At 44.5% G+C, this 27982-nt stretch overlaps 1 protein-coding gene across 1 annotated transcript in view; it reads right to left on the bottom strand.

Moving 5' to 3' along the window:
• ERICH2 (glutamate rich 2) overlaps positions 1–27982 on the bottom strand; it is a 255391-nt gene that overhangs the window by 108160 nt on the left and 119249 nt on the right. Inside the window, exon 9 of the mRNA XM_069225316.1 lies at positions 7982–8073. Coding sequence (XP_069081417.1) covers positions 7982–8073 — 92 coding nt within the window. The remainder of the gene's footprint in view (positions 1–7981; positions 8074–27982) is intronic.

Genomic DNA, 27982 nt, shown 5'->3' with positions numbered 1-27982 from the left:
CTCACTCCTGGCGATCCAACTGCCACTTTACAACCCTGGCGGTTGGACCAGCGCCACCGCAGAACATGGTTGCCGACGGGGTGAGAGTGGTTGGAGTTGTGGTCAGCCAAGGCGGGGACGAGTTCAGCGCCACTGTGCTGATCACATTGTTCTCTTTCCGCCAGCCTTCTCATGACAGGGTCCCTGCCATTTAAAGGCTGTTGGAAAGCCAGTGCTAGGGCCACGGGGGCAGTGCACTGCCCATGCCCATGGCATGGAGAGTGCAGGCCCTTCTTGCCAGCACCCTCGGAATGCGCACTGTCTAGATTGCAGACAGTGCTCATTCCGAGGGTGCTGGTGTGCCACGGCATGACACTATTTACGCCGGTCTGGGGAATTGTTTGATTGAACGCAGACCCCTGCATGACAACAGTGAGTCCGAAATATCGGTTATGAACCTATTATTTCCAACACTTCATGTTTCCATCTGATTAAACATGCACTCAGTAGGATAGCAGGGATGATGCAGTATTGATCGCATACTCGTTACTTACAACTTACTGTTATACATTACAGGAGTAATGTTTTCCATTGCCGGGATGTGTAAGAATTATTATCATGATTAGACGACTGAGCCTTTTTACTCATATATTCTCTGTGTGACAGAAGCAATTTAGATATAAATGACCACCATAAAGGATTAATTCATTCCATACACCTACACTTTTTTGAATAGACAAATCACAATTGTTTGAATCGGTAACAATTATCATTGGTTTGATTTTGCTAATTTGAGAGGAAGGTGATCCATTCTATATCTGTACACTTCTGTGAATTGACATATCACTAATTATCATTGAATCAATACTGCTAATTTGCTGTATGTATAAGGTGTGCTTACTTTTGCCCCTCTATCTGATTTAGTTTATGCTATGCATTTTTTCTGTACCATTTTCCCCTGATGAAGGGCATCCAGCCCGAAATGCATTGGGGCCGTTGAAAGTGTGTTACGGACATTCTGACTTTAGGTGAGGCAACCCAAGGATAAGATAAATTAAATTAATAAAGTGCTAAACAATGAAGAGAAGTTAATTTCTGTGCATGAACTTTACTGAATGACGATTGAATACCTCTTTGGTTATAGTATGGGAGACCAGTCAATTTAAATATGGATTAAACCCTTTCAGGACTAATCAGTAGTGCGTTAAAGGGATATTATTCTGGATCTGGAACAACAACACTGATTTTGTTTACATATACCCAAGATCAGAGGGTAATACATTGCGCACACAACTATATTGTCAAACTACATAAAGGAGAGCAAATTTTGATTATCAAGGAGTAGATTGTCCATTACCTTGTTGCTAGTCCAGGTGGAACACCTCTCAGCTCCTTGGGGCCGGAAGGTGCACCAGAGGGAGTCGGTAAGGAACCAAAGAGCCAGAGAATTGCTGCGCAGAACTCTTCAATCTGATGCGGCATGGCTGAAGGCCCCGTAAATGTGGAGTATGCCCGAACCAGCTGCAAAAATGGCCCCGAAATCAGCCGACCTTGTGTGCATGATTGAGACGGCTGGCACCACCCAAGCAATTGTTTGAGGGTGAGCGAGCACCAGGAAGGATTTAAAAATTACTTTGATTTCTTGTGTTTTTATGCTTAACTCAAGACTTTGAGTGCAATTAATATTGGCCTCTGGAGTGGCTACATAGCCGCATGGAATGGGAGCGACACTGGGATCAGACCTTTGACACAGAAAGAGACTTTGAGCGGTCCTAACACTGATTTTTCTTATATTTGGCAACAATGTTTAGCTTCACATTCCTTGATGGCATTCAGGTTCATCAACACACAGGTCTTGGAGTTGTGGGTCAACCACAGACACCACAGGCACACCTGGTGGGGATCCGTCACAGATATCTGTTAGCAACAGTTCCTGCAGGCCCTAAAACCTGTCATTTTAGGGGAGGACATCCCTTGCACACAAAGAATTTGGAGTAAACAATTGAAATACAGTGTCTCTGAGAGATGAGAGGAAGCTCCAGATTCATGTCTGGTGGCACAGAAAGAAAGGAACTGACACCAGCGCATGGATGCAGCGCCTACATAGTCCCCACTTGTCATTTCCGGAGCAGAATGGTATTAGTGTGGAGCCGCAAGGCACCCCTTTCCAGCGAGCAGAAGTACTGCTAAAAAAGTTTCCATATCCAGTTTGACACTTGGGGAATACTGTAAAGGTGAGGAATCTGTGGCTAAAAGCCTCTATCAGAAATTGGATTTTACTGTAAAGGTGAGGAATCTGTGGCTAAAAGCCTCTATCAGAAATTGGATTTTAGGAATTAAATCAAATAAAATATAGTACATCATGGCAAATTTCATTAATCAGCATCTCACTGTGGTAACCATGTATGGAAGAACTGTAGAACTCAATAAGGGCAGACATCAGATTCCCACTCACTCCTCCACAGCTTTTACTCCTTCCAGATCAATATGATCACAGAGTGGACAATTTGTCACCACCAACATAAGAAAAGGGACTGAAAATATAAATGAAAAATTATCAACACATTAAAGGAACCTGCAGAGCTACCAGAATACTGCAAACAACAAAACATGTCTATCTCTTAGACTTTCTCATCTATCCCATTGCCAATTGCGGATTCCCACAACATAACCCATCTCAGTGGTTATCATGCATGACATGAAAACTCTTCCCCAATAGACCCAATGCAAACACAATGCTAACACACTTCCAACGGCACCACCACATGATGTAGCATGTAGCATACACAGTGTCCCAATGTAGTGAAATGTGTGTTTTGACCACAGACTGTGTTGCACCACTTTGGTCCTGGATTAGCTGTCCAGTGTTCACCAGTTACAGACTACATTTTGTATTCAGTTTAGCTTTAGATTCATTCTGCCTATTGACTTTATTGTAGCATTAGACACTGCCATGTTAAAGGCTGCTCGTTATGTGCTGTAAACTGTGCATTCTGTCTTGTTTCTGTGCTTTTTCCCACCAAAGGCTTTGGTTGATAAGGATGTACCCATGCGGCAGGGAACAGCCTTGTTTTGATTTGACATCTTGGAATTGTGGCGGCCAAACCCCAACATGTTATTTTCAAAGCATACCTAAACTAGCCAGCATGTTTGAATATTTCTTGCGAGGGTTTTTTCCAGAAAGCGCCTTTTGGTTTTTTAAGATATAAAAAGACCCAGCGCAACAGTGAGAGGGTCAGTGGCCTCAATCAGGATTCGAGATGTCGGATGCCTGATATCTTTCCCGTGAGGGTAGGGATCTATTTCTCTTTTGCAGTCCAACGGGGTCATCATCTTGCTGCCATGAGAAAGATAAAGCACCTGGAAGGCCCTCCGGTGATGCATTTTTATTCCATTATTTGCTTTGCATTATAAAATAGGTACATATATTTGCTGTGTATATTGCAGTGGAGAATCATTTTGGTATGTTTTCCTTTCATTGCTGTGACTATTTTTAAACGTGTGCTTTCAACATGCTGATCTCCTTTTAGGAACCTCATGGTGAAATAATAAATGTCGTCTTTGAACCAAGAAGTGCATTCCAGAGATTTTTGTCAGCTCGGTCATTAGTGAAAAGCAAAACACCCATTTAAGGGTGGCAGGTGCTATACACTGTCTCACATGGAAATGCTGTTTCTCTCTTTAGTTTTCTATCCTTAGATTGCATGAGATCTCAAGAAGCCTCGTGATACTGTATTTCTAAAGCCCTGCATAAAATAACACTAGACTTTAAACCAGTGTTTGTTTACATCTACTATGGAATTATCCTCTCACTAGCTTCCATATTCTGCATGCTTTCTATCTCTGAGTATAGCATATTCTAAGTTGTATGCCGGTCTGCCCTATTCTATATTAATGTATCTCTGTGGACAGCTCATTTAATAGAACAAAAACTCTCCTCCTTTGACACCATATCCCTACATCCAAACAATACTTAGGGGGTCATTATCAGTTTGGCGGACAGTAAATGCGCACCGCCAAACTCCTGTGGTCAGATTGTCGCCAGTGCGGCTGCCTTCCCCCGGGCCCCTTTAGGAGTTTCCTGCTGGGTCAGCGGGAAACAGCCTACAACATTGATGCTGGCTCATAATTGAGCCTGCGGCAATGCTGCAGAGCATAGAGTGCATGAGGGCCCGTCACGCTGTTCACTGTCTGCAAAGCAAAGCAGACCGGGAACAGCGCGACGGGGCGGGCCATGGGGGCCACTGAACTGCCCATGGCAAGTGCATGGGCAATGCTGCACCCCGTCTCTGCCAGTCTTTAAATGTCGGTGCTACTCCCATGTAAAAGCTGGCAGAGAGGGGGGTCGTAATCCCCCAGGGTGGTGCTGCTTGGAGCGCTACCCTGGCAGATTAGGACCACCAGTCCCTCCTGTAGAGGAAAACTGGTGGTCCAACCATGACGCAACCACCACGGTCGTAATGTGGCAGTCAGACCGCCGCCAAAGTGGTCGGACCACCGCTTTGGAGGAAGTTAGACCGCCACCCCTGGTGGTCTCAAGCCCCCCAGGGTCATAATGAGGCCCTTCATCTCCTATAGCCTATCTATTCATCCTGCCTACTATTTATATGAACTAAATTAGCCCCCACTAATGAGCACATATAACTCCTATTAATTTAACCTACCACAAAAAGCTGGAGTACATACATGTTATATTTTCATTTAGAGCACAAGACCAATTCAAATAACCAACATTAATCAATAACCACTTGATTAACCACTAACCTTGGGTTCCAAAGTAGCGTGCTATTCACTTTAAATGTCTTCAATGCCTCATCATGGGTAGTAAGTGCTATATAAATGCAGTACAGTACAACACAATACAGTCCTGGGCAGCAGAAAGAGGCACAAAGAAGTAGTAATTTTTGCAACTGAGCAGATGGGCAAGGCACTGACGAGAACACCTTTGTGGTGAAAAAGAACCAGTGCCTTAATATAGGATGTTGGCAATTATTAAAGCCTTAAAGTGAATGCAAGATACAGCTGTCAGCAACTGAAGTCTCTTGAGCCCTAGCATAACCTGTTCTCTACAGCCAGTGTCAGCAGCCAGGCATGCTGCTGAAGATTTAATCCGCTGCAGCAGCATCAGCTGGTGCATGGTCAAACTCTGTCACAGACCACTGCAGAAGTTCAAACCTGAATAAATTACTGTGCAGTTACAACTGGACAATATTTTTTTGGTATTAGTGTTAAAAGTCACCTTATGATCTTTAGCTCAAAAAGGAGTTTTAACAATTGCATTAATTAGTTGGGTAAGTACGAATATGTCAATCAATACGACTGGATTTTTCAAGCAAAAGTTGGAGGAGGCAATTTCCTCAGACAATCAAGTAAACTCTTTGTTCCATACGGGCTCACTAAGAACTGTGTTCCCTCCGAAAGATGCATTATATGGGTTACCTTCTTTTACATAATATGCCAAACCACTTAGTTTGTCAGAGTATCATTAGCATGTCCCACTAGCCAGCCATCTCTCTCTATAATGCTACCACAAGAACATTTATATTTAAATCTCTTTTAAAAACCCATGTGGATATCACAACTAGAGGTTATACCACTAGTGCGGTCCTTTACAACCACATAGTAGTACTTGCACTGGTGCAATCTGTGTGTAGTACATGCTGGTACCACTACAAAATTCAGATAACCGCTAGATGTAGGATTAGTGGTAGGATTAGGGAAGAGACTATATCATTGCTATCCGCCCTAAATTTGCTTTAAAAAGGAATAGCATATTGTATGTGGACTGTTTGCAAACTCCTTCCCTAAATAATTAAATTTGCACAGGACTAAACTGTATTTTCCGTCCCTAAGGGACTCCTTGGTAGGGGGATTTGTTCAGATCGTTTTTCCCCAGAATGATGTTGGTGCATGCCAAATTTGGCAACATTTAATATTTGTGGAGATCATCCCCAAAGTCCCCTTGGGAATTATACTAATCACCATAAAGGTTTGCCCCATCTCCTCCCCGGACCAGCCTAAGAAATAGTTTAAAAATTGTACTTCTGGAGGCGTTATTAGTGCCTGTGTGATCAGTGCCAGCCTTTGCTCAGTTAGGAACCAGAGCAGAAAGCAATTTGTTGGTGGGGGCTGTTGGTACTTGATGGCAGGGACTGAGAGGGAGACTGGAGCAGAAGGAAGGTGGTTCATGGGGTGAAACCAAGGGACATAAGGCATTTAAAAAAGTGAATAACAGCAGTTTAAACTGAATCGCTGTAGCCAAGTTAGAGGGGCACTTCTGTTTGCATCATCTTAATAGAGCTACGTGAGCCCCACTGGACGTTGGCGCCCTGGTCATGTGGCTAGCTCGCCCATGCCAAAGACCGGCGCGGTGTGTGATTATAAACAGACCATTTATCCATAGCAAATTATTTTTTTGTTTTATTTACTTTGGTACGGTTTGGTAAAACTGCACCAAACATATAACAAAAAAAAATCACTTTTGTTATTTATATCTTTGAACATTTCATGTAGATTGTTTGAACATGTCACAGTCTTCCAAATTTTGAGTGTATGTAGTTGAAATATTCTATCCTAAACAATACTTAAATGGACAGAAAGTATCTTTCTGATCGGTACAAATTGCTATATTTAGTCATGGCATTTGGAAATAAAGATTTTTCCCTTTAAAAGCAAACATAGCCTGAGATGTCATTGTTACAGCTGCACCCTATAAATCTAACCCGAAGTCGAAATCTGCACTGGTATCAACATCTAGGGAATGCAAGGCCAACTGCTAAGATTTATTTTTTTATGATGCTGAGTTAGGTATGATCATCACCTTTTTTTAGTTTGATTTACATTAAACTTATTATAAAATCTATCTGTAAAAGGTTTTTTGTGTGTTTAATTTTGCACTAGAGTTTGCTTTTATTCAAGTCTGGAACAATACTGTCTCTTCCATAGGAAAGAGCAAGATGCCAAGGATTTAAGCGGTTTGAGGGAAGGGTGATTTTGTGACCAGGTATTAAGGAATAAAATATCCTCTGCTGTACACTGTAAGGATATAGTAAGTCACCCAGGAGTTGCAAGTCCCAATGAAAGAACTCAGCATTTGGCCTTGGTGACTTGCAATATCCTTATTATGTATGGCAGGGGGACTTTTTCTGCACGTTATCAGAGATCCCAAAGGGTTGGCAGCGGTGCAAGTTGTGGTCAGCCACAGCGGTGCTGAGTTTGGCACCGTTGAGCTGATTATGACTTGCCTTTCCACGAGCCCTTCAATGGCGAGGACGCCGCCATGTAAAGACCGGCAAAAAAGGCAGGGACGGGGCCGCAGCTGGGCCCCCTGCAATGCACATGCCCATACTACCGGCATAGTATGATGCTTCCGCCAAGCTGGGTGGCGGCAACAGTGCGTCGGCATTGGCCTTGGCTGTTAGGGAGAGCCAAAGGCCAATGCCGTCGCACAGACAGTGCCCCCAGCACCATTGAGACAGTGCGCATACCAAGGGTGCTGACAGGGGGGCCTCTGCACTGCCGAGGCCCACCATGGAATGGGCAGTGCAGGGCCCCCGTGTCAACACCCTCAGAATGCACACTGTCTGCCACGGCAGACGGTGCGCATTCCAAGGGTGCTTGGGGCACCATCTGTGCAACGGCATTGGCCCCAGCTATGCCCGAGAGTCAAGGTCAATGCCACTGCACTGTTTCCGCCAGCAAGTCTGGCATAAACATCATACTACAACGGTGGGGAGGCTGCCAGCTTGGTGGCTGCCTCCCCACCATCGTATTGGCGGTCTAGTGGTTGGACCCCTGAACTCTTAATTCGGTTCTAAATATTTCATATTATGTAGCAGTCACAGTACTGACCTTCATATACATCTTTAGAGGCACGTATTTGCATAATCTTTATGAATTAGTGCAAACAAAAACACATATAGGTCATTCCTTGTCATAAAAGTGCCTTTGCACTGGAAGAACAAAGGCCCTGAAATACTACAGTGATTTGATTGTGACTCACCTCCTCCGTGCATTCTGCCCGACGATTTCAAATTAGGCGCTGAAGTACAGATTGACTTTTTGTCTCCTGAACCTTCAGAATAGGTTTCCTCTCTGCATTTTGTGAAAATGAAATATGTGAAATAGCACAACATGTTAGGTAATTCACTTGTTTCGTTTTAAAAATATATACATTCTGGTATTGACATAGCTAATTTCATGACACCACATAGTGTGCCTGTTTTGTTTTCCATTGTACTCAAAAGGTAAAGACTTATTCAGTCAACCAAGGTTTTCATATTATCAATGTTATGCTAATTTAGCCACAGTTACATTAACTTCTTTTGAAGTAATCATTTTATTTGGTAACTGTGTAATGAACACTGGAAACTCTAATCAAGTGCTAGAATGTGACCATGAGGATTGCGAGCTTCCCTACATTGCCTGCTGAAGTGCCTTAACCTCAATGCATTCTACACATAATTAATAGTTGGCCTCATTTGGAACTGCCAAGAGGTGTGACGTTAAATGCTTTTGGGGATGAAGCCTTCTTCGTGAAATGGTCGCTGGAAAAATTAAATGAGAACATTAACTCCACTCACTCATAAGGCAGATGGAGCATGTCATTTGAATACTACAAAATTAAGCAAGAGATAAATCTTATAGTGAGAAGGCCCCCTCTGACGCTACGGCGAGAAAATGACACATCTTGCTACCACACAATATAGTTTTTGTACTTTGATATGCGTTAAAAAGTGCTATCATCATTATAAATTAAGATGTGTACCATGCATTTAAACATTTAAAAATATAAATCATCGTCAAACAAAAGAATGAAATGGAGAAAAAGACAAACCCAACTACTGTCAGGTATACATGTGCAGTGGCTCTGGAAAGATTTGACTTTGGAAGGGCTGCCGCATTCTATCCAAGAACACACACTACGGCCATGATTGTGAGTTAGGAGTAGTGGCAATTACCACATGCTGGGGTAAACAGCGAACATTTTTAACAAATCGCCTGATCAGGAGTTAAAAAACGCAGGTGTTATTTAGCACCTGTGCTAAGTACTGCATGTCTATAGCCCAGGTGTGCTATTTACCATATGCGCTATTTACCACATGAAAAATAACGTGTTAAAGAACACCCAAATACAATGATGAGAGATCATAAAAACCAGTGGAAACTACCACCTTAAAATATCTCATGTCAAAGGCAGGTATTAAAAAGTCAGGGAAGTGTAAGGGAAGAAAGGAAAGCTGTAAAAGAGAAAAATTCAGAAAAAGACCAACATAATAATGCAAAAAACACAGTAGCACATTTACTGGGTGAGCTGAAAATGATAAAATATCACATACACCTGAACAAAGGGCCAAACCTACATTAACATGACTTAACTTTAACAGCCAGGGACAGGTGAAGCTCTCACAAGTTGATTGCAGCAGCTCTTACGTCCATTTACAGTCCACCAAAATTGATGCAGCACTGTTAGGCCACTATATCATACTATGCCAGATCCATATTCTGCTACATACAAACCATCCAGCATAAGGATGGAAAACAGGACACCAATCAATTAACTCAAATGGTGCAGCAACCCAGGGTAAGAGCCTAGACTGATAGAGTAAGGCTAAAACCCATAGTCAGCCTGAGATCCACAGGCTCGATACAGGCAACAAACAAAATATATTTTCACTTTTACAGATACCCTGGAGACAAACATAGGGTTCATTTGCCATCCCCGCCCCTGTTAATGCTAGAAGCACTAGAATTCTTTGCAACAGGCACCAAAACAGCAGACAGTAGGATTGGTGCATGGCAATTCTCAGTGAACATTTAGCAAAATACTCTGCTAAGTGATGGATGCTTCGTAGATTGTGAGTGAGCAGCATATACAGCTCCCCTTGGGCACCCACACAGCTAATACCAGCAAAGCAAACATCAATGAGAAAGTTGTTGACCTTTATGGCATATACATGGATCAATGTGAATACATGTAACAAATTATACCAGCCACCCCTTCACAAGGATGATGATTCTTGACAAAGCCTTTTTTCAACCACACGTACTTTTATTTTGACGCTCATGACTTAACTTGGACTCCCCTGACCTCGAGACCTTCTTTTCAGTCTTCCACTCCAAACGTGTTGAGGATGGTCATAATTGGTTCTTCCCTCAGCTTGATGTAGAGCTGAGGGACAGACCTATCACAAATTGGCATGCACTGGTGCTGGTCTACTTCTTTAAGTACCTACAATTTCAAGGTTTAATACCTGTTTTTAGTGTTCGCAACATCATGTGGATATGCTGATTTAGTTCTGATTTTGGCCATTATCTCCTCTAACAAGCATGTGTTTGTTTGGTGGTATCTTCAGCATTAGACTGTCATGGTTACCACCTCTTTGGCCAGGACCTATCGATCAGGAGTCGTAAACTTGTACTTCTTTTCCCTGCCTGAGTCCATGAGGGACAAGTTTGGCAGGTTTCTACTTGGGATGACTGGGTGATAGCAGAAGACAACAGTAGATTCGGATTGCCTTGTTTCAAGTTGATCTGTCCACACAAACCAAATGTCTGCACACTCCCACACAGGAAAGTTATTGGTGTACTTATGGCGTGTCCTAATGTCCTTTTGAGTGTTGCTCTGGCTTTTTCTATTCTCTAGGGGTTAATGTCCACCCTCCAGGAACTTTGAATGCCCAAAAATGGACACTATCTGATGTTTTGTGGTTGTGTTTATTAATCAAATGAGGCATTTAGCACATGCGCTAAATAACACTTTCTGTATTAATTACATGCGCTAAATATCACACATTGAGTGTTTAACACGTGCACTAAATAATGATTCTGGGGTGCACAATAAAGTGTTTGGACAAAATATCGAGAAGTACAGGAAAACAAGTATCGTGCTACAGAAATATTATGATGCAGAAATATTGTCAAGAACTTATTCTTTAAGTAAGTAATAATGTTAAAATAATATTGTTGTTAATATTGTTTTCAAGAATATAGCTGTAAACAATATTGTCTTATTATTTTAAGGTGTTTTGTCATTTTAAATGATTTAGAATTTTTGATTTAATTGTTACTAGAAATGTATAGTGCAGTACTGAGTTGTTGGGGCTGTAGGGGGATAGGGTGAGAAGCTTACTAATTATTAATTAGTTAATAAAGTATGTGATTGACAATAATTATGTATATTATGTAACAATGATTCAAATAATTATTTTTAGGTGTGGGTTGCTATGTTTGTAAGGGTATAGGATAGGAAGTAAATTACGTAATTAACAATTACATTTTAATGTATTATTAATCATTTAATTGATTATTAATGATGTAATCATTCATTTTAGTTAAATTTTGGGTGCAGGTTGCTGGGTTTTTATGGGTATAGGGTTGGAAGGGAATTAGCGAATAATTCACAAACATTTATTAATGTATTATTAAACATTTAATTGATTATTAATCCAAAGCCACCATGAACTCCATCCACTCCGGTGCCCCCTCGGACCCCTGCCCACACTTCATCTTCAACAAAGCCGACGACATCATCGCCCCGCACCTCCAGACCATCATCAACAGCTCGTTTTCGTCTGCTACCTTCCCCGAGAGCTGGAAACACGCTTAAGTCAACGCCCTACTGAAAAAACCTACGGCGGACCCAAGCGACCTGAAGAACTTCCACCCCATCTCGCTCCTCCCATTCCCTGCCAAAGTCATAGAGAAGACCGTCAACAAGCAACTTACCAACTTCCTTGAAGACAACAGCCTACTCGACCCCTCTCAGTCCGGATTCCGAGCCAATCACAGCACAGAAACCGCCCTCATCTCAGTCACAGACGACATCAGAACCCTGATGGACAATGGAGAAACAGTCGCCCTCATCCTCCTCGAACTCTCGGCTGCCTTCGACACCGTCTGTCACTGCACCCTAATAACCCGCCTCCGCTCCACCGGGATCCAAGGACAGGCCCTGGACTGGATCACCTCCTTTCTCTCCAACCGCTCCCAAAGAGCCTACCTCCCACCTTTTCACTCAGACCCCACCGAGATCATCTGCGGCATCCCACAAGGCTCCTCGCTCAGCCCGACACTCTTCAATGTCTACATGAGCCCCCTCGCCGACATCGTACGCAAACACAGTATCATCATCACCTCCTACACCGACGACACTAACTGATACTTTCCCTCACCAAGGACCCCACCAGCGCCAAGACCAACCTGCAAGATGGAATGAAAGACGTCGAAGATTGGATGAAACTCAGCCGTCTGAAACTGAACTCAGACAAAACGGAAGTCCTCATCCTCGGAAACACCCCGACCGCCTGGGACAACTCCTGGTGGCCCACGGCCCTTGGCACCGCACCGACCCCCTCAGACCACGCACGCAACCTCGGTTTCATCTTGGACCCACTTCTCACCATGACCAAACAAGTCAACGCCGTATCATCCTCCTGCTTCCTCACCCTCCGCATGCTCCGAAAGATCTTCCGTTGGATCCCCGCCGACACCAGAAAGACCGTGACCCACGCCATCGTCACGAGCCGCCTGGACTACGGCAACACCCTATACGCAGGAACCACAGCTAAACTCCAGAAACGTCTGCAACAAATTAAAAACGCCTCCGCCCGCCTCATCCTCAACATACCCCGCAACGGCCACATCTCCGCCCACCTGAGACACCTGCACTGGCTTCCCATCAACAAAAGGATCACCTTCCGACTCCTCACCCACGCACACAAAGCCCTCCACAACAAGGCGAATACCTCAACCGCCGCCTCAGCTTCTACACACCCACCCGTCCTCTCCACTCCGCCAACCTCGCTCTCGCCGCCGTCCCTCGCATCCGCCGCAACACGGCGGGTGGGAGGTCCTTCTCCTACCTGGCGGCCAAGACATGGAACTCCCTCCCCACCATCCTCAGGACCACCCAGGACCACTCCGCTTTCCGGAGACTACTCAAGACCTGGCTCTTCGAGCAGCAGTAACCCCTTCCCCCCTAGCGCCTTGAGACCCGCACCGGTGAGTAGCGCGCTTTATAAATATTTATGATTTGATGTAGATTGGGTAAATCATTTTTTCAGTTATATTTTAAGTTTGGGCTGATGGGTTTGTAGGGGTATAGGGTGGAAAGTATTAAGAAATAATTAACAATTAATTATTAAATTAGCAATGAACTGATTATTAATTATGTAAATAGTATAATAAATATACTTTCCAGTTACAATTTAGGAGGGGGTTGCTGGGTTCATGGGGTTTTAGGGTGGGAAGAAAAGTAGGTAATAGTTAATTATTTATTAATTATTTAATTATTAATCATATAAATTGTGTAATAACTTTATATTTTAGTTATATTGTAAAGGTGGGCTGTTGGATTTGTACAGAACCAGGGTGGGACGTTAACTAAAAATGAACAATTCTTTTTTATTATTAATTATTTACCTGATATTTTTTTTATTATGTAATACTGATTTATTTGAGATATATTTTAGTGGTGGGTTGCTAGGTTTGTAGGGGTATAGGGTGTGATGTTAAGTAATAATTAACAGATAATATAATTAATTTTTTAACTGTATATGACATATGTAATATGGGTTATACATTTTCATTATATTTTAAGTGTGGGATGCTAGCTTTGTAGTGGTATAGAGTGGGAAGATAATTAGGTAATAAATATTTTTTTTAATCGTTAAATAATGATGTAAATTGTTTAATTGTTTTTTTCATACAGGCATTTTTTTAATTAATAATTTTCATAATAAGAGTTTTATATTTGTTCCCAATTAATAGGGTTATTTAAATATGTATATGTTTGAAGTGCAGTACCTCCCCTACTGTTGCTTAGACTGGAGTGGGAACAGTATGTTTAACCCCTCCGAATTCCAAAGCTTTCCCTATTGTTGCACAGACTGGATTGGGAATAGTAAATTTTATCCTCCAAAGACCAACACTTTTCTTACTGTTGCACAGATGAGTATGCGTATAGTGAACCTTACCTCTCCGAAGTCCAACGCCTTCACTACTGTTCCACAAACTGGAGTGGAAATAGTAAATATTACCCCTCCAAAGTCCAACGCTTTCCCTACTGTTCCACAGTAAAGTTTAGCTCTCCAAAGTCCAACACTTTCCCTATTATTTGTCAGACTCGAGTAGGAATAGTAAATCTTACCCCTTTGAAGTCCAATACATTTTCTAATGTTGCACAGAGTAAAGTGGGAATAGTATATCTATTATCCTCAGAATTTTCCTTTTATTGTTTAAATATATCTATTATTGTTTATTTTAAAATCTTAAATTATTTGTACATATATATATATATATATATATATATATATATATATAATTATATAATATTTTAAGTAAATGCCTTATTTTTTTATGTTTTATTAATTTGGTAATTTATTTAATGTTTTGCAATAGATTTGTGAATATAATTTTGTTTCATATGAATACGCTTTTATACTAGGTAGTAATATAATGTAAAACATATGTTTTTAATAATAGAGTTTACTTTATATGTATACATATATATACATACACACATGTATATATTTTTATATAGTATTACATATTATTTACATGTATTTAATTTACATTATATTAGTGTGACATATTAAAATATTTAGAATTACTATTTTAAACTACATATATTAAAAACAATATTTTTGTATGGTTTTTAAAAGTATTAGTGTAAAAATATTTTTGATATATTTTTGTACTTAACATTATAAGTCTAGGAAAACATTTTTGCAATCAATATTTTTGACAATATTTTTGTTCCACCATATTCTTGGTTCCGATAATATAATCCGTATTCTTTAACACAAGTGTTAGTTATCAAACCTTGGGGTATCGGTATTTACCCTATGTGCAAGTATGGTGGTATTTACAACCAAACTGAATCAAGGCCTAAGGGTCTTGGTTGTGCCTGAACACCCCAATTATTCAGTGCCATAGCAACTGTCAGGGGCCTTAATGAAAAGAAAAAAAATGGCCACCTCATGTTCCAGGCATAAATGTGGGGTGCTGGACACCTCTGGACAGCACTGTCACTCATTTCTTTAAGTGATTTGAAAACGTGGAGTGGTAGTCTGTCAAAGGGAAGTGACCAGAGAAGCATAACTAAGATTTATTTTTCAACAGGTGTGGACTACGTATTTAAAGTCTTAACTTAAAACTTGTAAATTAAATTCTGTTCCTCACACAGTGTGCCACCTGACCAGTTCTGGGGTGCCAGTCTTTGAATTTTCTATGATTACTTCCGAACAGATAACACATCAAAGGATATAAACCTAAAACAAGCGAGACCTATTGGGTTTGCCAATGCTTGTTAGCAGCAGCAAATAAATGAGTACCAATAATCATTTTATTGCGAATAATTAGGGAATTTAGAGGTGAATTTTTTAAATTCTGAAAATGCTTAAGTAAACATTACTAAGCTGTGTAGAAGGGTAGGGGTCTTTCGAGTGCCACACTACAGTCGCCCACTTTGTTAGACGCTTAAGGCCTCTTCCTCTCCACCTCCTTCTAAAATCCACCCTCTGCATATCTCACACACCATCTCTTTCCTCTTCAGCACCCTCTTTTCACTCTCTCCTTTTGCACAGTCTTCCTTCCATCTCCTCCACTTAACTAGCCTCACACACACAAGTTATCATTCAACTCACTAACCTGTAAACACAGCATTTACTTTTCCTTTGGAGCTGCCAGTAGTTTAACAGCTGTTCACTGCTTCGCAAACTTTCTTAGTGAGTTACAATTACAACTGGTACACATATATGTGGCCATCACACTGTGCACTCTGCAGAGAGGCCAAGCATTGGATGTGCATGTAGTCTGAATAACACTACGACCCACTGACTGGCACTATGAGAAACTCGCACTGCCTTCAGCCCGAGTTCAAGAGCTCTCAATCGTATCCTGTCATAAATACCCACCCATAACCTGAACTCACAGCTGACTCAATTTACAATACAGGGAGTGCAGAATTATTAGGCAAATGAGTATTTTGACCACATCATCCTCTTCATGCATGTTGTCTTACTCCAAGCTTTATAGGCTCGAAAGCCTACTACCAATTAAGCATATTAGGTGATGTGCATCTCTGTAATGAGAAGGGGTGTGGTCTAATGACATCAACACCCTATATCAGGTGTGCATAATTATTAGGCAACTTGCTTTCCTTTGGCAAAATGGGTCAAAAGAAGGACTTGACAGGCTCAGAAAAGTCAAAAATAGAGAGATATCTTGCAGAGGGATGCAGCACTCTTAAAATTGCAAAGCTTCTGAAGCGTGATCATCGAACAATCAAGCGTTTCATTCAAAATAGTCAACAGGGTCGCAAGAAGCGTGTGGAAAAACCAAGGCGCAAAATAACTGCCCATGAACTGAGAAAAGTCAAGCGTGCAGCTGCCACGATGCCACTTGCCACCAGTTTGGCCATATTTCAGAGCTGCAACATCACTGGAGTGCCCAAAAGCACAAGGTGCGCAATACTCAGAGACATGGCCAAGGTAAGAAAGGTTGAAAGACGACCACCACTGAACAAGACACACAAGCTGAAACGTCAAGACTGGGCCAAGAAATATCTCAAGACTGATTTTTCTAAGGTTTTATGGACTGATGAAATGAGAGTGAGTCTTGATGGGCCAGATGGATGGGCCCGTGGCTGGATTGGTAAAGGGCAGAGAGCTCCAGTCCGACTCAGACGCCAGCAAGGTGGAGGTGGAGTACTGGTTTGGGCTGGTATCATCAAAGATGAGCTTGTGGGGCCTTTTCGGGTTGAGGATGGAGTCAAGCTCAACTCCCAGTCCTACTGCCAGTTCCTGGAAGACCCCTTCTTCAAGCAGTGGTACAGGAAGAAGTCTGCATCCTTCAAGAAAAACATGATTTTCATGCAGGACAATGCTCCATCACATGCGTCCAAGTACTCCACAGCGTGGCTGGCAAGAAAGGGTATAAAAGAAGGAAATCTAATGACATGGCCTCCTTGTTCACCTGATCTGAACCCCATTGAGAACCTGTGGTCCATCATCAAATGTGAGATTTACAAGGAGGGAAAACAGTACACCTCTCTGAACAGTGTCTGGGAGGCTGTGGTTGCTGCTGCACGCAATGTTGATGGTGAACAGATCAAAACACTGACAGAATCCATGGATGGCAGGCTTTTGAGTGTCCTTGCAAAGAAAGGTGGCTATATTGGTCACTGATTTGTTTTTGTTTTGTTTTTGAATGTCAGAAATGTATATTTGTGAATGTTGAGATGTTATATACCCATTTCAATTATTTATTATTACCAGTAAAACCAATATATTTGTTTTTTGTTAAGTTGCCTAATAATTATGCACAGTAATAGTCACCTGCACACACAGATATCCCCCTAACATAGCTAAAACTAAAAACAAACTAAAAACTACTTCCAAAAATATTCAGCTTTGATATTTATGAGTTTTTTGGGTTCATTAAGAACATGGTTGTTGTTCAATAATAAAATTAATCCTCAAAAATACAACTTGCCTAATAATTCTGCACTCCCTGTATATGTTATATGCGTCAAATGGTGCATGAATAAAAATGTAGAAACACAATATCTGGAAAAGCGAATATTAAAATATCAAATGAAAGCAGGAACGTAATCGCTCACACGAGTTATCTTAAATATTTTCACTGTCATTGTTGAGAAATACAGCAGTGTTTTGTCAGTTGAGGCTAAGGATACCAGTGTAGGGCCCTGAAAGCGACACATTTGAAAGTTAGTTTTTCATTACTGCTGGGTCTGAGACCCGGCAGGGCTTCACACCTTAAATCCTGGTGCCACTGCACAAGAGATAGCTATGCAGATGCCTACGGATCTCAGTGCTCCTCAGTCTCTTTCTTACCCCTCACATCCCCATCTCTGCCCCTCCCTTCTCTCATCTATTTCTCCCCTTTCACTCTCTCATACATATCCCATCCCACTGCCTTCATACTCCTCTGATTTATCCATATTTTATTCCTCTCACTTTCTCACTTTTTTTTCTCTTCTCCTTGTTTATCTTATAAAATCCCTTTTCCCACCATTCCTCTCTCTCTCCTCTTTTCTATCCACATTCTAAACGTACCTCTCCACTAACCTCCATTTAATATCCCTGCCCTCTTTATTTCCTTCCTCCCTTTTGCTTTCAAATCTACATCTTGTCTTTGGTTCTCTCTCAGTGACATCTCCTTCTTCCTATTCTTCTGGCATCCTTATTTCTGCCTTTTTCTTTCTCCTCAATATCCATTTTGCTTGTTATTATCTCTTTCCTTGCCCTCTCATGCTTACCTCCTTGCCCCGTGACTGAGTTTTTATTCTTTTGACCCTCTCCTTTTTTCCTTTCTTTCCGGCACTTTACATGTTAGTTATCCTTTCCTCCAATTTTCTTCTTTCTTCTGCCCCTTTGTTTCACCTACATAGGCCATCTTCTTTTCTTCTTATGTTTTTCTCTGGCCTCCCACTTCCATTCCCCCCCCCCCTCACTCAATCTCCTCTCTACTTCATCCCTGCCTCTTTCTTACCATTCTCTGTCCTATTTTCTATCTAATTTTCTTTTTTTCACATGTACCCTTTGCTCAGTTACATTGCTTACTCCACAGAGGATCCCCCTCCACCTTCAATCCCTGAGCAAGAGTACACACAGACCCGAGTTCTAGGCACACACTGGCTTGTTAAATAAACTGTGGCTAATGCAAAGCATACGGGGGACCTCAAACCCTGGTGGCACTGTACCAGCTGCACCAATTTATAGCTAGGCTCCCGCAACTAATCATAATAAACGAAGTTCACCAGGTTTGATGTAGCAGAACTTGCAGGCCCGCATTAGAGTAGGAGACATGCCGTGAGAAAAGAGTTAGATACTTTGGCCCGCATAAGGCAGACTTTGTGGAAGAACATAGATACATTACTACATCCAACGAAGCCACAGACTTCTTAAAACCAATGTTTGGGAGGAAAGAAACAGTAAAACCCCTCAGTTTGAAAGACTGAGGTGGATCCTGAAACATCATGTTCGCCTTAACAATACCTCAGGTCTGTCAGGAACTCACAAATGGGTTTCTGGCAGGCATAAATGTATTTTCTACTACAGAATTCTCTGTGCCATGCGTGGAGAGAACTCTGAAGTAAAATCCCGCACAGAAGGTCGTAAGTGAGCATTACAATGCATGATTAGCCTGGTAATTTTGAGATTACACAAACATGCATGTTTCTGGGCATTCATAAACTGAAATGTTGAACCCTTGCCAGACCAGAAAAGGGTGGAAGCTACCCCCACCGGTTGCTGGAATAATAATTTCCAGGATCGGAAGGGGAATGGATCAGATTTGCCGTAGAATGGGTTTTCACACAAGGAAAAATGTTTTTGCTGTAGAGAAAAAATAAATAAATGTCTGTTGGCAACTTCAATCGCCCTGTGCGTACCCATAGTGGGAATAGGAGCTTGGGGGTAGGAGATGCCACTTGTATTTTATCAATAGTAAGTCTGGAAACGTGCACCTGGCACAGCTTTTCAGGTGTACCACTGGGAAGAGATGTAAATACACAAAGGTAGCAAATTTGCACCTGCATGTAGGTATACATCTATGGGTGCAGAAGTACTACTTCGTTCGTCACCAAGCTCCTCGCCTCCAGTGTCCATTAGTCAATGTTCACGGAAGATGAATTTTGAAAAAAAGGGACATACTTGTTAGAAGGTTAATCTGTTTGAAGGCTAAAACTTCTTAGAGCTGCAGAAAAATAAAAGGGCCAATGCGCATTTACTTTTGAGATGGGATACCTCAGCAACACGAGGAAAAGTCTATGCAGGAACATCATTAATATGCTAGCAAGGTGTAGCATCAGAACTCTGCCCAACATATTTGATGGTCCTGCTAAAACCTCTAACTTTATTGAACCGTTTCTAGGCATTTCTTCGCGTTGTTGAGATTACAAACCAGCGAAACAGTGGTCACATCATTATTCCTTACCACACACAATGCAGGCATTGGAGACTGGTAAGTCGTATGATTCATGGCGGGGAGCCTATCTCCCCTTTCCAATGATGGTCTCAATGAAGGATTCCTGCTTGACGATGGCGTTCGGGCCACCGTCCATGAGCATGAATCCTCCAATAGACCACAAGGGATTTTATTTTTAGGGGGGGGGTCGGTCAGCCCCTTTGAAACAATTTATTTTGTGTATTTTCTATTTCCTCAGGCCCCAGATCTCCACATTTGGCACCACCCAGTGATGAGAAAATGGCAGCTGTTATTTTCAGTTCAGTCTCCTTGCATCTGGGGGCCTTGCACCACCCATCTGGGGAAAATGAGGCCACAAGGATCACCACTGGAAAAGGGAGAACCACCCCTTTACAATGTTGCACCTCTACAAAGGATTCCTGGTCCGGGGTCTAGGTGAGGCTATGATTCCCAAGCAAAAATCCCTCACTAGAACAGCATGGGGACTTTCTATTTTTGGAAGGCTAGCCCCGCAGCATAGGGGTTGAATCCCCCTCATCCTCCCTCCCATGGGGCAATTTAATTTTGAGCATTTAACCTTCCTGGGGAAAGGGGAGGTGTTAATCATGCCATGGACTCTTCCCACCCCCCCCCCCCCCCCCCCCAGCAGAAAGGAAGTAAGGAAGTAGCAGCCACAGCTTTTAATTCAATCTGTACAACTCCCCCCCCCCCCCCCCCACACCAAGCAAATGTAAAGGCAAACAGGGCACCATTTGAAAGGGCAGTCTCTCTTTCCAATTATGCCCCACTATAAATGATTCCTGCTAGAGGACTGCAACCGATCTTCAGTTCCTGAGCAGGAATCTTCCACTAGGGAATTTGAATTGTTTTTGGGAGGGGAAAGGGTTTGCCCAGCAAAGGGGCCGATCCCCCGAATATTAGGAGAAATTATAACTCAGTGCGTCTTCCCTTCCGTGAAGGACCTGATACAGCCACGGCCTCTCCCCAAAAGCCAAATCCTCAGGAATGGGAAAATGGTGACCACCATTCTGGATGTGGTTCTTTGTCCACACGGGCCTTGTGTCACCTTTCCAGGTAAATGTAAACTAAGCACTAACTCATCTGTCAGCTGAATTGTGCACATGAATCGTAATCCTATTTTGAAAGCACATGGTAGTTTGTGCCATTAATGCTTTATTGTTTTTTTTGTTGTCCGATTACAGTCATTGCATTGCTGTTTAATTTTGCGTTGCAATTGTCAGCTGTTTTTTCTGAATATTGTTGTTATAATTACATTTCAGTTTAACTTATTGGTGTGTATGTTGCACGTTGATGTACTTTTGTTTTTAATCTTACCTTGTAGGTTATTTTATCAGTCTGCGAAGGACATACTCTTGGAATGGTTTGAATTAAGATTTGAGTTCATTGACTGCTTCCAGTGTTTTCTACTGCAGATTTTCTAAGTTAATTTACACCTCACTCTCACTTTCACTGCATTCCATTCTCATTTTCTGCTCAAATTTTTTTTTTTTAATAAAGATTTTTATTTATTTTGAATAGGTAGAACAATAACAAAACACAATAAGAAAAAACAAAGAAAGGAAAAGAAAAAAAAAAACACAATGCACCAACAGTTACAATTACTCATACCGATACAAATACCGACATCCTGATGCCCATTGTGGGCTATATCATGTGTCACATCCGAATTGTTCGTCCTTTTGGTCGTGGGACCCTTGTGAGTTCCATAAAATTTGAAATTAAAGTTAGAGTCTGAGTTTGAACCCACCACCACCGCACACGGTCTGTGGTCTCTATTGTTATGCTGGCTGTTAGAGTTCAGCGCCGTCATCATCACCTCGTAAGTTGTGGGTTTGACCCTCCTATCATTGTTAAACAGGGATCATAGTTATTCGATTAGGTTACCTCCCTCCCGATAGACAGTATCCTCAGGTGTTAGTGGAGATTTCTATTATATCAAGCATGAAGCAAACTCTCCCAGTTCCCCCACACTCTATTGTACTTGTCTGGGCACCCCCTCACCTCGTACACAAGTTTTTCACATCTTGCACACCAGTCCATTCCTCGTCTCCATTTGGCGAGGGTCGGCGCTTTTACAGCTTTCCCTTCTGACATGATGTCTCTTTTTGCAACCATGCAAGCCACTCCCAGGAAGGTTTGATTCGCTCTGCTCAGACCCATCTCGCCCATGGCCCCTAACAAAAGCGGTATCGGGGATAACTCTATCGTAGTTTGCAAAACCTCAGAGATCTCCTCCAATATTGACCCCCAATATGACTCTATATTTGGGCAAGCCCAAGTCATATGAAAGAAGTCGGCTCCAGGTTGAGAGCAACGGGGGCACTCGTCTGTGGGGCAGAGATTAGCCTGGTGAAGTCGTTTAGGGGTGAGATAGGTTGAGTGTAAGTAAAGGGTTTGTAGTAACTGGAAACGTGTAGATATGGCCAGTGTTCGGGGGGCTGATAGAGCTTCTCCCCAGTCTACATCTTCTATGGCTCCCACCCAACCCTCCCATTTCTGGCGTACCTTCTCAAGGGGGGGGGGTGGGACGTGTTTGCCAGGATAGCACGGTAGATCTGGGAGATCCCTCCCTTGTTTAGGTGTCCCATCATGACCTTCGCCTCGAGTGGACTGTATTCTGGCACGTTGTCCCCTGGTCTTAAATGCACTAATAGAGCATGCCTGAGTTGTAGGTACTTGTGAAACTGTGTATTATTTAGAGAGTATATTTTCTGAAGTTCCCCAAAGGATCGGATTTGTGAGTCACCCCAAATGTCACCCAGTGTAGATATTCCTATGGTGTCCCACTTACGGAATCCCTCTAGTGCGGAGACTTCTCTCAGCCATCTCCCCTGCCAAAGAGGGGTCTGCTGTGTTAGCAGGGGCCACCACCCCGTGACCTTCTGTGCCGCTCGCCACCCTGTCAGCACCAGTCTGGTAACCTCAGGGATAGTCTGTGAAATCGCTCCCCCGTATAGAGCAGTGAAAACTCCATTGTACCCGATTGCCTGGAGTTCTAGTCTATATGCAGGGTCGGTCCAACCTCCCGACATCCAATCGTTAATCACCAGTAGGCGCATGGCCAAGTAATAAAAATAGATATTAGACATTCCGAATCCCCCTTCATAGATGTCTCTTTGACATGTGGCAAGGGATAGTTTGGGCCGAGAACCGTGCCACAGAAATTGGCGTGCAGTTGTCTCGATCTCGTTGAACCATTTCCGAGGGATTGGGTGTGGGAAGTTTTGCAACTGGTATAGGAAGCTGGGGAGTATCATCATCTTGTACAGTGCGACTCTGCCCAGCGTGTTGAGTGGTAAGTTCCGCCAGCGTTGAAGATCTTTTTTGGACTTTTTAATGAGTGGCGTGATGTTGAGTTCCCATGTTAGTTCCAGGAGCAGGGTTATATGTACCCCTAGATATTTAAAACTGTTTCGGCGGATTGGTATGTTTTCTTGCCAGCTTATGCATTCTCTGGAGGGGTGTAAGGGTATCAGTATGGATTTACTGGGATTTAGTGTTAGGCCAGAGGCCTGTGAGAAGAGGTCCTGGAGTTCTAGGACACGTGGGCCACTTGCCGCTGGGTTGGAAAGGTAAATAAGGACGTCATCCGCGTACAGTGCTATCCGGTCTTCCGGGCTCGTGGGCCACGCCCATCCCGTTACCAATGGGTCTTCTCTCAACATTGTGGCCAGCGGCTCAATCGCGAGGGCGAAGAGCAACGGCGACAACGGACACCCCTGACGGGTTCCACGACAGACAGGGAAGGGGTCAGTGATCACTCCGTTTACCAGGATGCGGGCGGTTGGGTTAGAGTAAAGTAGCTTTACAAGACCTCGGAATTTGGGTCCATATCCATTCTTTCTCAGAACTTGTTCCAGATATGACCAGTCCACCGTGTCAAAGGCCTTCTCGAAATCTACTAGGAGGAGGGCGAGGGGGGACCCAGTCAGAGTGCCGCGCTGAGCCAGTACAGTGTCTGGTGCTGCGAGTGGGCATAAAGCCACATTGATCCGGATGTATCAGTGTGGGGAGCACCGCTTTCAATCTTGTAGCGAGTAGGGTTGATAGTATCTTAATCTCGGCATTCAGCAGGGAGATTGGTCTATAGGCCGAGAGGTCACGCGAGGGGGGTTGGGTCTTTGGGATCACCACTATTGTGGCTTGGTCTATTCCAGTGGGGAAGTGGCCGCTTTCCTCTGCTTCATTAAGCATGCGGAGTAGGTGAGGGCTTAATATGTCTCCGCATCTATTGTAGAGCTCAGCCGGAAATCCGTCTGGTCCGGGCATCTTATTTGTCGCCAGGCCAGCTATGGCTGTTGCGATTTCGGCCAGGGTTATGGCTTCATCCAGTTTCACTCTGGTTGCCTGCGGAATACTGGGGAGAGTGATGTCGTCCAGGAGGGGAGACTCCATTTCAGCTGTCGGACGGTGACGCACCGCGTATAATTGGGTGTAGTAGGAGGCGAAGCTCCCCGCAATTTCACTGGGGGTTCTCCCTATCGAGCCTGTCTCGTTCGTGATCTCAGGGATAACTCTGTTGGCTAGTGGGCGCGTGGCCAACCAGTGGAGGAGTTTGCCGTTCTTATCCCCCCAGCCATACACATGAGCTGACGATGCTCTCCAGGCATGCTTTGCGGCTTCAAGCACCAGTTGCTTTATCTCCTCTCTAATCGCCGTTAGACGTCCTAGGGCCGAGGCAGATGTGGCAGTGGTCGTAGACCGTTCCAATGCCAGGGCTTTAGCCTCAAGGGCTGTCACTTACTGGTCCCTGGCTCTCTCGCGGGTGCGTATTCGGTGTTTAGCGTAGCCTCTAAGCGTGGCTTTATATGCTGCCCAGACCGTGCCCGGGGACCGTACGGACCCCACGTTGTGATTAAAATATTGGGTGAGGTGGTCTCTTATTTCAAGGGTATAGTCATTGTTCTGTAAATACCATGCATTCATGCGCCACGTGGGGCGCTGATTGGGGGACGCGCTTCCCATTCGGATCTGTACTGGGGAGCGGTCTGAAACTCCCCGGGGTAGTATCTCAGCACCGGTGACCTTGGAGATATCTAGCGCAGGCATGAACACCAGGTCAATTCTTGCCTGGGAGTGGTGAGCTGCCGATGTGTGTGTGTATTGCCGTGCCCTGGGGTGCCATGTCCTCCATACCTCACATAGTCCCAATTCTGCCATCTATCCGATTAAATTGGATGCTCTCCCGGTTCGGAGATGGGTCCGGATACATCTAGTTTGGGGTCTAAGACAGCGTTAAAATCTCCTCCTACAAGTGTGAGTCCTTGCGGGAGGGCAATGAGAGTTCGGCGGAGGGTTAGTAAGAAGGTATCGAAGCCGGCTGGTGGAGCGTATGCACATATGTAGTTAACCGTTGAGCCGTGTAATGTACCGGTCACCATTACGAATCTACCCTGTGGGTCCGATATAGTGGAGGTAACTACTATAGGCAGTGAGCGATGGAATAGAATGGCCACCCCCCGAGAGCCTCTTGTGAAACCTGCGTGAAACACCTTGTCAAACCCCCCCGCGCCAAAATGGGGCATTTGGATCCAAGTAGATGGGTCTCCTGTAGGAGGACCACTGAGGGGGAGTATCTGCGCAATGTACTAAACACTGCGGATCTTTTTATTTTATCTAAGAGGCCGTTAACGTTCCATGAAAGAATCTGTGTCGTTGAGAGACTTATTTGTACCATGTATGTGTGGTGGGAAATTGGGGTTCCGACTCAGGTCCCGTCGGTGGATGTATTGCCTGGAAAGGATCTGTACGATGTATGTTGGTAATACTACAGTAACTTATCATAAACACTACACTAAGCCCTAACGTGAGCTTTAAACATCCCAACCTCCCCCCACCCCATACTTCCACCCTCAAAGCATCTGTCGCCCTAAGGCCCAACCGGGGCAATACAGCCGTATAGACTGTCGTTGAGTGGAGTGGTGGACCCCTCCTGTGTGTCGGATCAATTGCAATACGTTAATGAGAAACCCCCACCCTTAGTGAAGTCACTAAAGTGTATAACAGAGAATCGACATCAACTTGACCTTGTTTCAGTTGTGTGGGGCGGCGCCTGGCGCCACCGGCCGGTCCCAGCGATCCGGAGCTTAGCATAGGTGGGGTCCCCATCAGCCAAGGTCAGGGGACCGGCTCAGGTGATCATCAATCTTTGTTTCTTCTGTAACTTGGTCCCCCGGGCAGTTCGCCGGATCTCCTCCCGATGGAGGATCTTGTGCAGAGTGGGAGTCCCCCTCCGGTCGGGTGTTGGAGCCTCTGAGTCCACCTCGCCTAGATCTGGTACGTTTTCGGCTCCTGCGCGCATCCACTCGTACGACTGTTCTTGTCCCATGGGAGTCCTCAGGCGGACCGGTTGGGCCCCGGCGGTTTCTCAGGCCGTCCTCCGTCAGCCAGTCCCACGCCTCTTCGGGCGTTTCAAAGAAGTGTGCCTTGTCGGCCAGGATTACCTTAAGGCGAGCTGGGAAGAGGAGCATATAAGAGAGCTGCATCACTCTCAGCTTCTGCTTCACTTGCTCGTATGATCGGCGTTTAGTTTGGACTTCACGGGTATAGTCCGGGAAAACCAGGATCTTCTGATTGTCCCAGAGGAGGCCAGGGGAGCGTCTAGCCTCTCTGAGGACGGCATCACAATCTTTAAAGTTGAAGAAGCGTGCAATCATGGGCCGTCGAGGGCCCCCCGGCGGAGGCCGCGGTGCCAGGGCCCTGTGTGCTCGCTCTATCGCAAACCATGATGAAAGAGAGTTCTCCGGCATCCAGGATTTAATCCAGTTTTCCAGAAATTCAGCAGCTTTACCATCTTCAGCTCCCTCCGGTACGCCAACGAAGCGCAGGTTGTTGCGTCTGGAGCGGTTCTCAGCATCTTCAGCTCTGCGGTGGAGTTCTCCAGTTCCTGCTTGCAGTTGGGCCACTTTGGATCTTAGTTCAGTCAGGTCATCTTCTGCCTGCGAGACTCGGGTCTCAACTTCCATAATTCTAAGGTCTTGCCTCACGAGCCCCATCTCTTCTGTCACCTCTCCAATTTTTGATTCCACTGCTCGTTGTGAGGTTTGGATTGCAAGTAAGATAGTGTTGACCCCTTCTGCGCTCTGATCTGTAGGTGGAGCGTCGCCCCCGGTTCGGGAAGCCGCCGGCGTGGTAAATTGATCAATTCTCTGTTGGGATGGTTGTGTCTGCTTGGAAGCTCTGTCTTTGCCCATGATGATCGAGGAGCAAAGCGGGCGTATTTACGCCCCCGTGGGGTTGAGGTCCGGTTGTGTCAGCTCCGAGCCAAATTTGGTCCGCTAGGGGCCCAAGGGGCAGGCAGCCTCCACTGGGGGGGGCATCAGGGCCTCCAGTTATTTCTTGGAGGAGATTGAGTCAATTGCGTCAGTTCACTGTGGCCTCGGGGTCAGGTTGATCAGTAGGGGTTCTCCTTCCCTCCAGACTAAGAGCCAAGGTGGGGGGGTGGGGGGGCAGGTTTCTAAGGCACCACGGCCTCTCTCCAGGTCCCCCCAATGCTGTTACTGTACTCTCGGTGAGTTACGTGGCGGATCTCAGGAAGCTGGTATCTCACCTGGACGCAAGGCTGTCGACGACCCTCTCAGTTGCTTCAGTCTTTGAGCAGGGGGCGAGGGTCCCTTGATGCTCCCAATGGCTCCCCAGCTGGTCCCCAGGGGTCGGGAATCGCCCCCCAGTGAGTCGGGGTTTTCTTTTAGTCATTGGGTCAACTCACTGAAGCGAGGTCCCTTTTAAAGTCAACAGTTCCACCTTGCTCCTCGCTGTTTCTTTACTATCACGTCTCCCCAGTTTCTTGCGTCTAGTCACCATAGGGAGGTGATTGCGTCCCAGATGCTCCGCTATTCGGGCGGCAGATCGGCGGCACTCTTAGTCAGGGAGACCCTCGTTTGCGGCCCACGCTTGGCCGGCCTGGCCGCATCACCTCGCCAGCCTCCTCCAGGACCTCGGGGGCTGTGGCTCCAAGGGCGCGGCTCCCCTCGCCTCTTTCCCTCCGGTTGTTGTCCTCGCAGGTGGTGCCAGTCCCAGGGGCGCAGCC

This window comes from Pleurodeles waltl, chromosome 3_1, assembly GCF_031143425.1.
Source record: "Pleurodeles waltl isolate 20211129_DDA chromosome 3_1, aPleWal1.hap1.20221129, whole genome shotgun sequence".
Taxonomy (NCBI): domain Eukaryota; kingdom Metazoa; phylum Chordata; class Amphibia; order Caudata; family Salamandridae; genus Pleurodeles; species Pleurodeles waltl.
This window is presented reverse-complemented; position numbering and strand designations above follow the sequence as displayed.